This window comes from Danio aesculapii, chromosome 4 (genome assembly GCF_903798145.1).
Source record: "Danio aesculapii chromosome 4, fDanAes4.1, whole genome shotgun sequence".
Classification (NCBI taxonomy): Eukaryota; Metazoa; Chordata; class Actinopteri; order Cypriniformes; family Danionidae; genus Danio; species Danio aesculapii.
The window spans coordinates 57,254,066-57,269,615 of NC_079438.1; the positions used below are offsets into that span (position 1 = coordinate 57,254,066).

At 34.8% G+C, this 15,550-nt stretch overlaps 1 protein-coding gene across 1 annotated transcript in view; it reads right to left on the reverse strand.

Annotated features, from left to right (window-relative positions):
- zdhhc17 (zinc finger DHHC-type palmitoyltransferase 17) overlaps positions 1 to 15,550 on the reverse strand; it is a 33,733-nt gene that overhangs the window by 10,539 nt on the left and 7,644 nt on the right. The window contains exons 2-10 of the mRNA XM_056456212.1: positions 13,495 to 13,592; positions 10,532 to 10,654; positions 8,489 to 8,566; positions 8,166 to 8,310; positions 7,662 to 7,726; positions 5,451 to 5,613; positions 5,011 to 5,136; positions 4,037 to 4,179; positions 2,828 to 2,930 (exon numbers count right to left, since the gene is read on the reverse strand). Coding sequence (XP_056312187.1) covers positions 2,828 to 2,930; positions 4,037 to 4,179; positions 5,011 to 5,136; positions 5,451 to 5,613; positions 7,662 to 7,726; positions 8,166 to 8,310; positions 8,489 to 8,566; positions 10,532 to 10,654; positions 13,495 to 13,592 — 1,044 coding nt within the window. The remainder of the gene's footprint in view (positions 1 to 2,827; positions 2,931 to 4,036; positions 4,180 to 5,010; positions 5,137 to 5,450; positions 5,614 to 7,661; positions 7,727 to 8,165; positions 8,311 to 8,488; positions 8,567 to 10,531; positions 10,655 to 13,494; positions 13,593 to 15,550) is intronic.

Below are 15,550 nucleotides of genomic sequence, written 5' to 3' on the forward strand. Positions count from 1 at the left end.
TACAAAGATTCAATCACAAAACTTTAGACAAAACACTGAAAGTGAGAATAATAAATTAATTAGAGCCATTTAGACTCAAGGCACCCACTATATGTAAAACAAGTTTAAAATAAAAACTAAAATGACGTCATTTTGAACAAAATCCAGCCACAATGAAGCTGTTTTTGAATTTGTTTGGCCAATTTGAAACCGCTCACCAAAGCAAACTTTTGGGGAAATGTGGTTTTGACTCCAAAACACCTTTGAGCTACCATTGGTTCATTGCATTTATGCAGTGGTGTGTGTGTTCAAGAACTTTGCCAAAAAAAGTTAATTCTTTCATTTCGTTTGAAGTAAACCTGGGACTTTAAAGGGATCTATCCTTTAAGTTGACATCTAAGAAATCTCAATCAACTAGAGATGATTAAACAACTGAGGATGTCAACACACCCAAAAAACCCTAACAAAAGCAGAAATTCTGTATCTCCTGTAAGTGGGTTTGTGCTTTTGCAGAGCTGAGCTCAGGCAACAATTACAGCACTAAAAAAACAACAACTCAATCCTCAGAGGAGATGCTCTATTGTTGGACGATGAAGGTGAGATTGAAACGGATCCACCCAGAGTGCATCGTTTCTATTCCTGAAGCACCTGGACATATGGAGGATCTGCGCACGCTAAAAAAAATCCTTCAACATCCTCGAATCACACAAACCACATTTCAGCAGCCTTTGCTGGAGAAGCTGATCCAGACATGAGTCACGTCTGGAGTGGTTTGTTCAATAGACGAGGAAATGCTTCAGCTTTGAAAAGAAATCCTATTTCCCCACAGTTTGACAGCACTATAAACACAAAAACGCAACATGTGTCATTACCAGAAAGCAAGTCGGCTTTCTTAGTCGTTCTTCATTTCTCTCACACCTAATGGTGGGCGTCTTGAACAGAATCTTATATCACACTATGAGTAATTATATGCCACACTGACCATTTATAGCTTGAAATGGTGCTTATTTATATTAAACAACCAGACACAGTGGCAATTGTGGGATAATTCAGCCAAATAAATAGTGCACAAACCAAAGAATCAGATTATTCATAACAGATGACTGTAACATTTTAGTTTAAGTCACAATTCATGCTATTAACTATTGGCTTATTATCTGCCTATCACTTTTTTAAGTGGTTATGAAGTATGATTTTATTCTACAGTCCTAATCATACCCAAAACCTTCCACCTTACTAATCAATAAGCAGATAATTAGCAGTTTATTGAGCTAATAGCCTTAGTTAATGGTTTGTTAATACCATGAATGGTGACTTAAAATAAAGTGCTCCCCAAATCACCACTTAGAAGAATGGATTGCATTATTTTGGACAATCAGAATGTTTGATTTAGCTTTTTTTAGCATTGTTATCTCATATGAATTATATAAACTAGTGTGTGGAGTACCAATAGCTATAGCAATTAATACATTTTTTTCTTTATATATCATAATGCATACAATCCACACCACACCCGTCCTGTAACCCACATTATTTCACTTAAGGTGTCAACCATATCAAGCCTTTGAAAGCTGATGCATCTGCCCAGAGTTGTGCTGTTATAATGCATTTGTCTTTTTCTTCATTTATGCAAAGCTGCTTTGACAATCTACATGGAAAAAGCACTTTAAAGACTTAAATTTACAATGCAACTTGAAAGAAATCAGCCCCAGATTAAAACAAACACCACTGAATGAACGGTACGAGTTTAGAACCATTAAAAACATCCAGATATTGAATTGCACTGCCAAATTCCCATCTATATCATCTGTTCCTTTTATTAGGTCCATCACAGAGTGCACATATAAATGGGGCTTCTCCACTAGATCATTTTCAGCAGTGAAAAGAGATATTCCCGTATAAACTGGGTCAATCCAGCGACCTAGTTTTAAAAAGGGACCTATTATGCCCCCTTTTACAAGATGTAAAATAAGTCTCAGATGTGTGTCTCTAGAGTGTGCATGTGAAGTTTCATCTCAAAATACCATGCAAATAATGTTTTAGAACTCTTTAAAATGGCCCCTTTTAGGCTTTATTTTGGTGACTGTTGCTTTAAATGCTAATGAGATTGTGCTCTTTTCAAAAGAGGGCGGAGCTACAAATGCCTATGAGTCAGCATTGCAGCAGATTTAAAACAGGACTAATGTTATCTCTGTCAAAAACTGAAAATATTGTTCAGAAGAAGGTAGTCTGTGCATCTAAAACTTCACATTTATAATTGTATAATATAGCTCTTAGTCTCTGACATTATTTTCAGCAGGTGAAAACTAACAGCATATGACTGCCGACTCAGGGCTGCTTATGCTAATGAGGGAGAGATCATCACTAATGGGTGGGGCTTTCCATCTCTGATGACACGTACAAAGAGAGAACGTCAATCAAAGTGTTTTTGACTGTTTTGATCAAGCGTGATTATAAAAAAAAAATATTAATTAATTTTACCCTAGACACTGGCTATATTGTTGCCACACACTTGTGTTTAAACCCCTTACTAAAGTATTTTTTGCATAATAAGTCCCCTTTAAGTTTGCAATAAAAACAAAAACCACAGACAAAGGAAAATATGTTTTTTAACTTATATATAGAAATGTTTTGCTCTTAGTTAAAAGAATGTGCCTAGCTTTCCTGCGGTCAGTGTTCTGATCCGGATGTTCATTTAAACTGATATAAATGGATGCTCAAATGAGTCATTTCAGTAAATGCTAAATCTGCTGCTATTGTTAATTGACTTGAATGCAGCAACAGAATATTCTGGTTGCGTCAAATCCACATCATAATCAACATTAAAGTGGAGCGAAGTGAAAAGGATATCATTCCAAAACCAATAAAACCAGGTGATGTACATCCAGAATTTAGTGGCCAGATAGATGCCCAGAGGAAGAGCGCTGTGCATGGAGTGATCGAAGAAAGACCTAAAAACAGAGATCACATGTTAGCTCACATCAGAATCCATTAAAATACTGTGAATAATTGTTTATCAATTAAACGTTTACAGCAACTTTTAAGAATCTTCAGAAATTTAAGACCCATTTAAAATGATTTGAAGAAAAGTGAAGACTTTTTAAGATCCTGATGACAGCCTGCTGATAAAAGCTTCAGAAATGAACGTCAAGAAGAATTTCTGATAATGTGGGGAAAATAAGTATTGAACAGGTCACCATTTTTCTCAGAAAACATATTTCTAAAGGTGCTTTGACTTGAAATTTTCACCAGATGTTGGTAACAACCAAAGAAATCCATAAATGCAAAACGAATCGAATTAGTTTACAAATGAAGTTATGTGTAATAAAATGAAATGACACAGGGAAAAAGTATTGAACACATGAAGAAAGGAAGGTGTAGTTCGGCAGTGAAAGCCCAGACTGCAGCTGAAATCTCTCAGTAGTTCTTCAGCAACCCTCTGCCCTTCCTCAGTGTAAATGAATATCAGCTGCTTCAGTCCAACATCTACATTAGCAGGAGGATGAAGATGAACCAGAGTGGACATTTCATCAAGATAATGATCCAAAACACAGCCAAGGAAACTCTCAAATGCTTTCAGAGAAAGAAAATCAAGTTGTAGAATGGCCCAGCCAATCACCTGACTCCAATCCAATAGAGAATACAGAATAAAGATCAGATTTGATAGACGAGACCCACAGAATCCCACACAAGCATCAAGATTTGACACTGTTGAAATCTGTTAGAAACTCACACCTGAGCAATGCATGTGACTTCAATCTCCACATGAGAGGCGTCTTTAAGCTGCCATCACCTAAAAAGCTTTAATATAAAGTATTAAATACATTTCAGTAGTTCAGTTCTTTCTCCTTGTGTCATTCCAGTGTTATTACACACAGCTCTTTTTATTTAGGTTTATTTTATTTTAATGTTTGTATCGTTTGGGTTTTAACCTAAATCTGGTTCAATTCCATGTCAACAGCTCCATGTCAAATATTCCCAGGAAAAACACAACGTGTTCAATACATATTCCCCCCATGTACAGGCAAAAGCCTAGTATAATAGTTGCGTGTCATACTTGGACAGGAACTGCACGACGAGCCACATCACTGCATACATCACACCCTTGATGAGCCACGAATCAATGTCCAAATCAGCAATAAATCCGACCAGCCAAATCACCAGGAAGGGAGTTCCCAACATCACCTTCTGTCTGAACTCCTGCACACACACACACACACACACACACACACACACACACACAGAAAATGGACAGATTCATAAACATTCTCTAAATCAGGGGTGCCCAAACTCTCTCCAGGAAGGCCGGTATCCTGCAGTTTAGCTCCAACTTGCTTCAACACACCTGCTAGGACGTTTATAGTATATCAAGCTTGATTAGCTGGTTCAGGTGTGTTTGATTAGTGTTAAAGCTAAACTCTCCAGGACACCAGCCCTCCAGGACTGAGTTTGGACAACCCTGCTCTAAATGAACTACTGTAGGTTACATCTGTGAGACTTTTATTAAAGGGATAGTTCACCTTTCCCTTGTCCCAAACACAAAGGAAGATATTTTGGATTATGCTGAAAACCGGTAACCATTGACTTCCATAGTATTGCTCTTTCCTACTATGGCGGTCAATGGTTACAGGTTTTCTTTGTCTTCTTTAGTGTTCAACAGAAGAAAGTCATTATGAAACTTGCTCGTAGAAGAGTAAATAGCAAGTAAACTTTCATTTTTGGGTGAACTGACCCTTTAAGTGTAGAATACAAGAAAAACAAATACAATGGAAGTCAATGGCTGTTTTTTTTACCAACATTCTTCAGTATATCTTCCATTTTAGGTGGGTGAACTAACTCTTTAAATAGCATTAGAGGACCCCTGTAAACATTTTAAGACCATGAAATAAAAGAAAGTTAGCTTATTTAAGACACTGATTCCATCAGAAAGCAAACCAAGGCAGAAATCATTGTCTGCACAGAGTCTCCATTATTCAGCATGCATTAACGCTGATTTCTCCTTGACATCGGCTGATTGCTCAGTTGCTCTACCTTGTCCATCTTGAGTCGTTTCAGATATGATGGGCTGTCGTAGCCTTTGGCCTGTCTGGCCTCCTGCAGATGATTGATCATCCAGACATTTTTCCTCTGTTTAGCTAGATCCAGCGGCGTCTCTCCCTGCCATCATAAACATACAGTGCATAGCATAAATGAGTATACAACCACAATTTTTATCAATATTTCAGTGAATATACACAAGTTTTGGTGCATTTAAACAGATTTATTTATTAAAAATAAGAGTTTGGTTACTAAACATCTTCAGGAAGTGTTGATTTTTCCTCTTTTTAAAAATCGCCCTTCATATTTTTCCATAACATATTAATTTGGGTGTGATGATAGATTAGTTTCAGTTTAAAAGAGAGATATTGTGCGATAAGTCCATATATTGATTATTGTGACAGGCCTACCAAACATAGTCTTCTGTACTTTACCTTGATGTTCTGTGCATCGACGTTAGCATTAGCCTCCAGAAGCAGACTGATGACAGTAGTGTTTCCGGCCAGAACGGCCCAGTGTAGAGCCGTGTTCTTATGATATTTATCACCCAGATTCACGGACACATTAAACGTCAGCAACAGTCGTGTCGGGTCAACACTGCGGTGCAATGCAAGAAAATACAGCTATTAGTCTTAGTAAAATATCTTCCCACAAAACACAGAGGGAGAAGGTGATTTGTAAAACTACTTGTAACAAATTATATATATATATTTTTAGAAAGTTTGTCAAGGGGTTTCAGCTGAAAAACATTAAACACACACACACACACACACCTGTGCTTAGACATATGCTGATATTCAATAATCCAATATAACATGATAATGAACATGCACAATATTGATATTGTGAGCACTTGAAAATACAGTGAAGTTATTTATTATTTAAACATGCTTTTTTAAAGAACATTCACATTGCATTAATACAGTAATGTTCAGTAATCAAGACCTAATAGGCGATTTATTTTCAAAAACTATTAACATTTTTACATCTTAATCTGGCCAACAACATTGAAAACTATTTATGGGGCTTTTTTGTTTTTTAATACTATATAGTGAAGTTCAATTTGTTAACATCAGTTAATTTAACTAAAGTCAATGTAATGACCACTAATAAAGCATTTATTAATCTGAGCTGATGTTAATATCTAAGTTAATACCTTATAATGCATAAAAAAGTTGTAAATGTTTTATTAAATGAAGTTAATATCTAACAAATTTAGTTAAATTACACACACACACACACACACACACACACATATATATATATATATATATTATTTTATTTTATTTTTTTTTTTTATTATTATTATTTTTTTAAATAACTATAATATAGCTACTTCTAACTCTTGATTTAGTGAATAACACATTAAAAAAGTTATAATTGCTTTACTAAATGGAGTTAATAAATAATAAAATGAGTTAAAATTAGATTAAAAAAACTATAATAGGGCTATTTTTTCACTGTTGATTTGTCAAATAAAACATAAAAAAATTAATTGTTTTAATAAACTGAGTTGATATCTAATAAATTAGTTAAAATATGTTTTTTTTTTAATAACTATATTACGGCTATTTCTCACTGCTGATTTGCCTAATAACACATTTAAGAAGTTGTAACTGTTTTATTAAATGGAGGTAATAAATAATAAAATTAGTTTAAACTCGATTTTTAAATACCTATAATATGGCTATTTCTCACAGTTGATTTGCCTAATAATAACAACACATAAACAAATATGCAGTTGTTTTATTAAATGGAGCTAATAAATAATAAAAATGTATATATATTTTTTTTTTAAATACATATAATGGCTATTTCTCACTGCTGATTTGCCTAATAACACATTAAACTTTTTAAAATTGTAGTTGTAATATTTTGAGTTGTAATTTCTTAATTAAATGGAGTTAATAACTTATAGAATTAGATTTTTAAATACCTATAATATGACTATTTCTCACTGTTGATTTGCCTAATAACAACAACACTTAAAAAATATGTAATTGTTTTACGAAATGGAGTTATAATAAATAAAAAAATTATACAATTGGATTAAAAAACTATAATAAGGCTATTTCTTACTGTTGATTTGCCTAATAACACATTAAAATAAGCTGTATTTCAATTTTTTAATTATAAAAAATACATAATCATAATTATATTTTTTTAATTATTGAATTATTTTATTTTATTTATAGAGAATACCATTTAGATATTTTTAAATAACTATAATATGGCTATTTCTCACTCTTGATTTTAATGCATTAACTAATGTTTACTAATGAGACTATATTGTAAAGTGTTATATATTGTATTTTATCATGCTTTTGCAAATAAATTTGGCTCAAAACATTTGTCGCTCTGAACATGCAAGTATAATAAGGTAAAGTTTTTGTTGTTGCTGTAGTTAATAACCTGTTTAGCTGTTGTTGATTACCAGATGACCAGTTAACTATTGTTGTTGTAAAAGATGACATTATTGAAAGTAATTTAATGAAATGAAAGTAATGTAATTTATTAGTTTTAAAGTATTTTAACCAGTTAAACTTTGCAACATGGGTATCTAATATAGCAATAATATCATAAATCCTGAAAAAAACTTAAGCAATCAATCACAACAACAAAATATGATAGCATCATAAGCCTACCTGTGTGTCCGATATGCAGCCCACATCAAAGGGGTCATGCCATTCTGATCCATCATATCCACATCCTGGAGAAGCACAGAACAGGCTTAAAAGTGAGATCAGACTGAGATCAAATGCATTTGTTATCGTTCCTAGAGGTCAAACTACTGTGGATGGAAATGTCACAGACGCCCCCTGCAGGCTGAGAACGGACAAATCCATCCTTTCACATCAACCTTCAACATGCATTTGAGATCAGTATACTGTTTATTACACTACACATTCATTTATATAGTTTTCCTTTATACTAACTAAATAAATAAATAAAAAACAAATAATTTAATGCCAAATATATACTAATATACTAATATAAAAAAAAATGCAAATCATGGCTTCAATTATTTATCTATTTTAGGTCTGAATGCATCATGAGGTTAATAAACTGTACAAAATGACGTTAGCTTGATTCTACATTAGTCATATTTCCTGTATAGCTCCGCCCACACATATCTGATTGGCTCATACCTGTCCCTTGGCGATGAGGTAAGCCACGATAGATGTGTGTCCAAATTGAGCAGCCAGATGACCACAACTACAACCCTCGCCATCGATGAGAGATGGATCAGCGCCGTACTTCATTAACTGCACCACCATGGAGAGATGACCTTGTCTGAATGACACAAAGCAGACCAGAGGGGTCACACACACACACACACCATGATTAACTGTGTGACACACTTGCAGTATTCTTGCACATTTTAACAGCTAGATGGCATTGCAATGCAGTTTTGGGTAAACAATAGGCCATATGCAATCAATTGTGTGTTAGTATTGCATTGAAGCATCACCTTGTAGCCCAGTGCAACGGTGTGGAGTTGAGATCTCCTCCCAGCTGGTCCACTATAGCACCTTTGGATATGTAATACCTATGAAGAGAGCAGGCAGAGACGGTTCAGTATGAAGGCTGGGATGTACCAAGCCGATTGTTGGCCATTGAGCTTTGTCAGTCCTGCTAGAACGTTTGGTGTACTCCACATGTCGGCTCTCATCAAGCTCATTAGCCTGATTCAACATGCCGAATCTGCATCGGCTGAGGAAGCTCTCTGATTGGTTAATCAGCAATGATTCAGAGTGCAAGTGTGATGTAGTGAAGTGACGTAGCAAGTAAACAATTCAAGTCAAGAACGTCAATAAGTAGTCCGACTGTAATCTCACTACATTTCTCAAATATTTGCAAATGATACAGATTATTTCACTGTAAAATGGTCCACTTTATCAAATGAAATGAGTGTGGTTAACTCAAAATTGACTGAAAGTTAATTCTACTCATTTGAAAAGGGTTTTGAACTCAGTGTTGAAGGTAATGAGTTAATTAAATACCTCATTACTTCAACATAAATAGAGTAAGTTCACAGTACTCATATACATTAGTTTTTAACTCAAATGGTTTGTTGCAATTGGGTTCCTCAAACAGTTTGAGTTGCCTTAACTTATAGGGTTTTATTGTACTCAGCTGGTTTGAGTTCTCTTCATTTATTGGGTTTTACTGTGCTCAAATTGCTTCGTTTACTCAAATGGATTAAGTTGACAGTACTCATTAGGATTAGTTTTTGAACTTAAAGGGTTTGTTGCAATCGGTTTCCTCAAATGGTTTGAGTTACCTTAACTTTTGGGGTTTTACAGTGTAGATTATCAGACATTTGCACGAGCTAATCCCTCCGTGACGTATGACGATAGGTGTGATCATGGCACTGCTTTGTTTACACTTTGCACTTTGCAGTTCTGGTCCACCATTGTCAGGGTTTCTGCAGGTTTCACCAAGTCAAATTTAAGATTTTTTAAGACCATTATGAAGCACATTTCAGACTTACAGGTCTAAATACAAAGGATTTTTTCTAATGTTATGGTTGGGCCAATGAAAAAGATTCAAACTTGCTTCATTGAAACAATTTTAATTGAGTCATTTCATAACCACATATTTTAAATGTGTCAAAACAAGCTAAATCTAAGTTCAAAAACACTATAATGAACTAAACGTATGCACAACGTTCTGTCTAAAATATATGGAGAACGTTTACACAAATGTTATTGTAGGGAAGTTAATTACAGTTTCATTGAGATGCAATATTGGTGACAGACAGAGGAAAGTTAAGACCTGTTAAAGTTATTAAAGACCTCAACACTAAATTTCAGTAAATATAAGACCTTTTAAGGCAGGGGTGTCCAAACTCTGTCCTGGAGGGCCGGGGTCCTGCACAGTTTAGCTTCAACTTCCTTTAACACACCTGGAAGTTTCTAGTACACCTAGAAAGAGCTTGATTAGATGGTTCAGGTGTGTTTAAGTGGGATTGGAGCTAAAATATGCGGGACACTGGCCCTCCAGGATCGAGTTTGGACAGCCCTGTTTTAAGGCCTAAATTTCTACTAAAATTTTTTTAGTAGAAATTTAAGACCCCGCGGACACCCTGATTGTGAACTAAAAACAGATACTGCCCTCCACTAGGGAAAAAACATGGCCTCCCATGCAGATGCAGAACGCGAGCTCTTGAATCAGTCGGCTTTCGTCTATTTGGTGTGTTCATGTGCAGCTTTTTGGTCCAGTCAGAACCAGAAATGAGGCGACAACACAGTTAGTTTTCATCAGTGCTAGCTTTTTGGCGTCGGCTTGGTGTGTAGAAGACAAACAGGCATTCACATACACACTCTCATAATGAGAATTCTCAGTTGGTTGTGCTTCATCTGAACACTGACTGAGTGATAACTCTCTCCATTCCTCTGCGTATATCTGTGGTCTTAATAACAAAGGGAAACAAAATCTAGCCAGGACAAATGTCTAACATAAAAGAGAGGAAGAGTATAGTGTGTAAAGCTGACTAAAAACAAAGACATACTTGACCAAATCTACACGGTTGTTGATTGCGGCCCAGTGGAGGAGCGTGACGTTTTCTTTATCCGGCTGACGAACGTCATATCCGGCCTCCACCAGCTCACGGCAGCGCTCGAATATCCCATATCTGAGCACAAAAACAGATCAGCTTACAACACAAAACAGCCCTGATTAACAGCCTTCAGACATTCTGCAAACACACTACATCAACAGTGTCAGGTTTTTGCATTAACTTGCTTTTCTGACACAATTTTGACGACATCATCGGTATCTACATGTTCCTGGATGTCATTATGAATAATAAAAAATATACATAAGGGTGTATATACATATATAGGGGTGTCACAGTGGCGCAGTGGGTAGCACGATCACCTCACAGCAAGAAGGTCGCTGGGCTTGGCTGGGTCAGCATTTCTGTGTGGAGTTTGCATGTTCTCCCAGTGTTGGTGTAGGTTTACTCTGGGTGCTCCGGTTTCCCCCACAAGTCCAAAGACATGCTCTATGGGTGAATTGGGTAAGCTAAATTCTCCGTAGTGTATGTGTGTGTATGGAGGCTTCCCAGTGGTGGGTTGCAGCTGGAAGGACATCCGCTGGGTAATGCTGGATAAGTTGGCGGTTCATTCCACTGTGGCGACCCCAGATTAATAAAGGATACAAGTATTAAAGTGCAATTTAAAGGCTTAACTAGGTTAAAGTTATCCAAGTCATTGTATAACAGTGGTTTGTTCTGAAGCCAATTTATACGAAGAAATTAGCCTGTTTTTTTTAAGAAATTGCCTTTATTCTAGCCTAAATAATACAATTACTTTCTCTTGATGGAAAAAAAACATAAGTAATTCTGTGAAAATATCCCTAATCCATCACTTTAGAAAGATATCACTTGAGAGATAATTGAAAAAGAATAAATATTATTAGTATTATTATTATAGTCTTTATTTCACCAGGGAAATGGCATATTGACATTAAGAATCTTTTACAAGAGCGTCCTGGCCAACATTAAGCAGTATACAGTTATACAGAACTAAAAGATAACATCATTCATCTACTAAAACACACACAAAACAATGACAATGAAAAAAATCTACAGGTCAATATTTCAATTTCCAAACAATCTCAAATCATTTTAAATGTATGTAGTGAAACCAACACTGTGTTTGCAGGTTATTTCATGCAAGAGGTGCTGCATATTTAAAAGCCCATTTTTTCTCCCATTTCAGTATTATAAATAATTATTTGCACAGCAGGGCTAATAATTTTGCCCTCAACTGTACAGAGTTCATACTATGTATGGGCTGGTATAAGATTCTGACGGTATGATAACCTTGCATAAAAATTTCACGGTGATTGTGATTACTGCTATAAAATATATTCTTTTTAATCGTCTGGGTTAAAAACAACAACTTTTTTTTCCATTTTAACATAATATATATATATATTTTTGAAAGATTTATAATATTTTGGGGCAGTAAACATGTCAGGCTAAATAATTCAATACAATTCTGCTGTCTTCATTAGTTTCAAAAACCCTGATTTCTTTACAACTAGAAAAAGGCATCTTTGGATATTTTGTCTGCTAAAGATACTGTCGTCCTAAAAAAATGTAAATAAAAAAATCGTACACATACCTTAGGAATGGTATTACAGAAAATTTTGGAGCTTTTAAAACCTTGACTTTCCAAACTGTGGTAAAACAGTTATCGTCCCATGCCTAGCATTTTTACTACTAAACTTCCAGGACTTCCAAAACTTTCAGGTAAATTTTCATGACATAATGCTTCATGTAATGTCTGCATTCACGTGGTAAATAAGAAAAAATACATTAAAAAAATGTGACAAAGTGTGTAGTTTATATTTATTTTTCTATCTGTAAAATGGTTTTTATTTTTTATTTTTTTTTATGTTTATTGTGAACGTTTAATTGAGTACAATCATACAGCATTTCAGGGTACATTGGTATCACAGTATTTGAACTTAAGTGGTGTAAAAATACGTACAATATTGTCAGGTGAATTTACTACACAGTAGTACTCAAATTTTGTAGATTATAAAATGAGAAACAGCATAAAGAAAGAAAAATAAAAATTATAAGAGAAAGATAAGATAAATATAGTAATCAAAAATAAATAGAACATAAAGCACTATTTACATCCAGGGTAAGAACACATGTCATAATTCCTTCCAGAATAATCTCAACTGACCATCTTCATTATACACGAGGGAACGTCACACATTGTAATATAAATAAGTATAACCGTATACATGTACATACATTAGCATATATTTATCTATCAGAACATCATCTTCTATTCATTTATAGCAACAAAGTCGGGTCTTCTAACTACAATATATTCAACCCATTTCCTCAGGAATATATCCTTCTTTAAATTGACGACAAAAGTGATTTTTTCCATTGTGTAGATCTCAATAGTTGCGTCTATCCAATTACTAAGGGTTGGTCGCTCTTGCTGTAGCCATTTGCGTGTGATTGCTTTTTTGCTGGCAGCCATGAGAGCACGCATAAGGTATTTGTTGTCTGCGTAAAATGGTTTTTAAAAAGTACCTTGCTGTCTGATAGAGATGATAGCTTGAGTTTTCATTAGAATAGCACAAATTATAAATATAGTATATTATAATAGTCTTTCGCACTCGCAGTATCTTACCTCTATAGTTAGAGATTGTTTCTGGACACCACACTCAAAATACATCTAGAATTACGGTGAATGTGAGTGAAGCAGAGGCGAAGCTGAAACTGCGAGTTGCTTTTTACCCAGTGCAGAGAACGTCACGAGGGACGGACAGTGCAATTGTATTTATGCAATATTATAATCTCAAATATATTCAAGTATACAGATATTTCTTTAAAAACTTCCATGAATTTTGGGTTTATTTATTTTTTCCAAAACTCCATGACTTTTCCAGGACCATTGGCACCCTGACTGTGTATGTGTGTGTTGTGTCCAGACTCACTGGGTGGCTTTGACGATATCCCAAGTGCTGTAGTCGTCCACATGGCTCTTGCGGCTCTCGTTATAGCCATGGTTATAGTGGCTCTGGGGTTTAATTTCCTGTGGGATAAAAACACAGTGGGTTCAGAAGGATGATTGATGGATCATTAAATCGAGGATCTTGGACTCGACATCCTATACATATGATCGACTGCCATAGTGACGGCTCGCTCTGATATCTCAATCAAACAGAAACTGCTGAAATGAAAGCACGTTTAAAAGGAGACTACCCTTTTCTGCTCTTTTGAATTAGAGTTGATGTACTGTGAGATTAAACATTATCATACAGACAATTTTGTCAATCTTGCTAAACTATGGTAGCATGCACCACATTGAAAAAAATGGATATTGTGATATTTGATTTTCTGGCGCTAAATATTGCGATATGAATACATTTTAATAGCACTATTTGATGGTTTTCTGGGGAGTCTAACAGTAGTCAGGTGCAGAAAATAATCTTGTTTTTGCTTTAAAATATTCAAAATTCGTAGCAGAAGCAAAACAAAATGTTTTATTTTTTATTTCTATACAACAAAGATTTATTTGTTGCATAAATCATATATATCTCCATATAGATCAAGTAATTAAATACAATTCTGTAGCTCCTGGTCAACTATAACTCAGACTCAACATGACATCTTGCGATTCGACTATTGCAGATGGACACATTGCGATATCGATGCTAAAACTATATATACAGAGGTTAGCTAATCATAAATGATCTTTCTGCATATTCATAACAATGCAGTAGCAAAAAAGATGTTGTTTTAATACTAATGGTCAACAATAAAATGTTCTGAAGCTGTTTTGTAACTAGAAAGTTTGTTTAACTTTATAATTAAAGTAATAAAGCTGTCAGACGGTCAGGGGAATGGTGTGAGTGATGACCAGCAGATGTCCCGCTTGAGCTCTATTGATTGGTGGGGAGGGTCTCTGTTTATTGTATTAAAGGCCCAATACTCGAGGGACACTGATGTTCAGAGGAAACCCCCAAAAACTGCCGGAACTAGTTTGACCTGAACCTCCAGCGTTACCCTGTACACCTGTCACAACTCCTTTTCATTTTTATATTTAATTTTTATATTATACTTTGTGATTATATTATTGCTATTAATTTTAATTAATCTAAAATATTTTATATAGTTTTTATTATTCATACAATCCCAAATGCTCTATTGATTGGTGAGGAGGGTCTCTGTTTATTGTATTAAAGGCCCAAAACTGGAAAGACACCAATGTTTAAAGGAAACCCCAAAAACTGCTCGAACTAGTTTGACCTGAACCTCCAGCATTACCCTGTACACCCGTCACAACTCCTTTTCATTCTCAAATTTATTTTATATTTAATTTTAAACTTTGTGATTATATTATTGCTATTATTTTAATTAATTAAAATTATTTGATATTGCTTTTATTATTTATGAATCATTTATTTAAATAGTTAAATATTATTATTATTTTTTAAATAATAAACCAAATTTATTATAATCATAAGAGCTTTATTGATTGGTGAGGAGGGTCTCTGTTTATTGTATTAAAGGCCCAAAACTCGAGGGACACTGATGATTAGGGGAAACACCGAAAATTGCCTGAACCATTTTGACCTGAACCTCCAGTGTTACCCTGTACACCTGTCATGACTGCTTTTCATTTTCAAATTCATATTATAAATAGGTTTTATATTATACTTTATGATTTTACTATTGCTATAATCTTTAGTTAATTAAAATTATGTTATGTTGTTTTCAATGTTTATTATATATTTTAATAAATATTTTAATAATTTTTAAAAAACAAGACGTTTGGCCACAGGAGACATGGTTGTGCCCAGCTGAGCCTGGTTTCACTCGATGTTTTTTTCCTTCACTTTCGTCAATTGGTGAAGTATGTTCCTTGCCACCGGCTTGCATCGTACGGGACTTAAAGAGCTGCGCATAGATGGATTTGCTCTTCAGTGTTTAGACTTTCAGCAATGAAACTTAAACCTCACTGAACTGAACTGGACTGACACTGTTTCA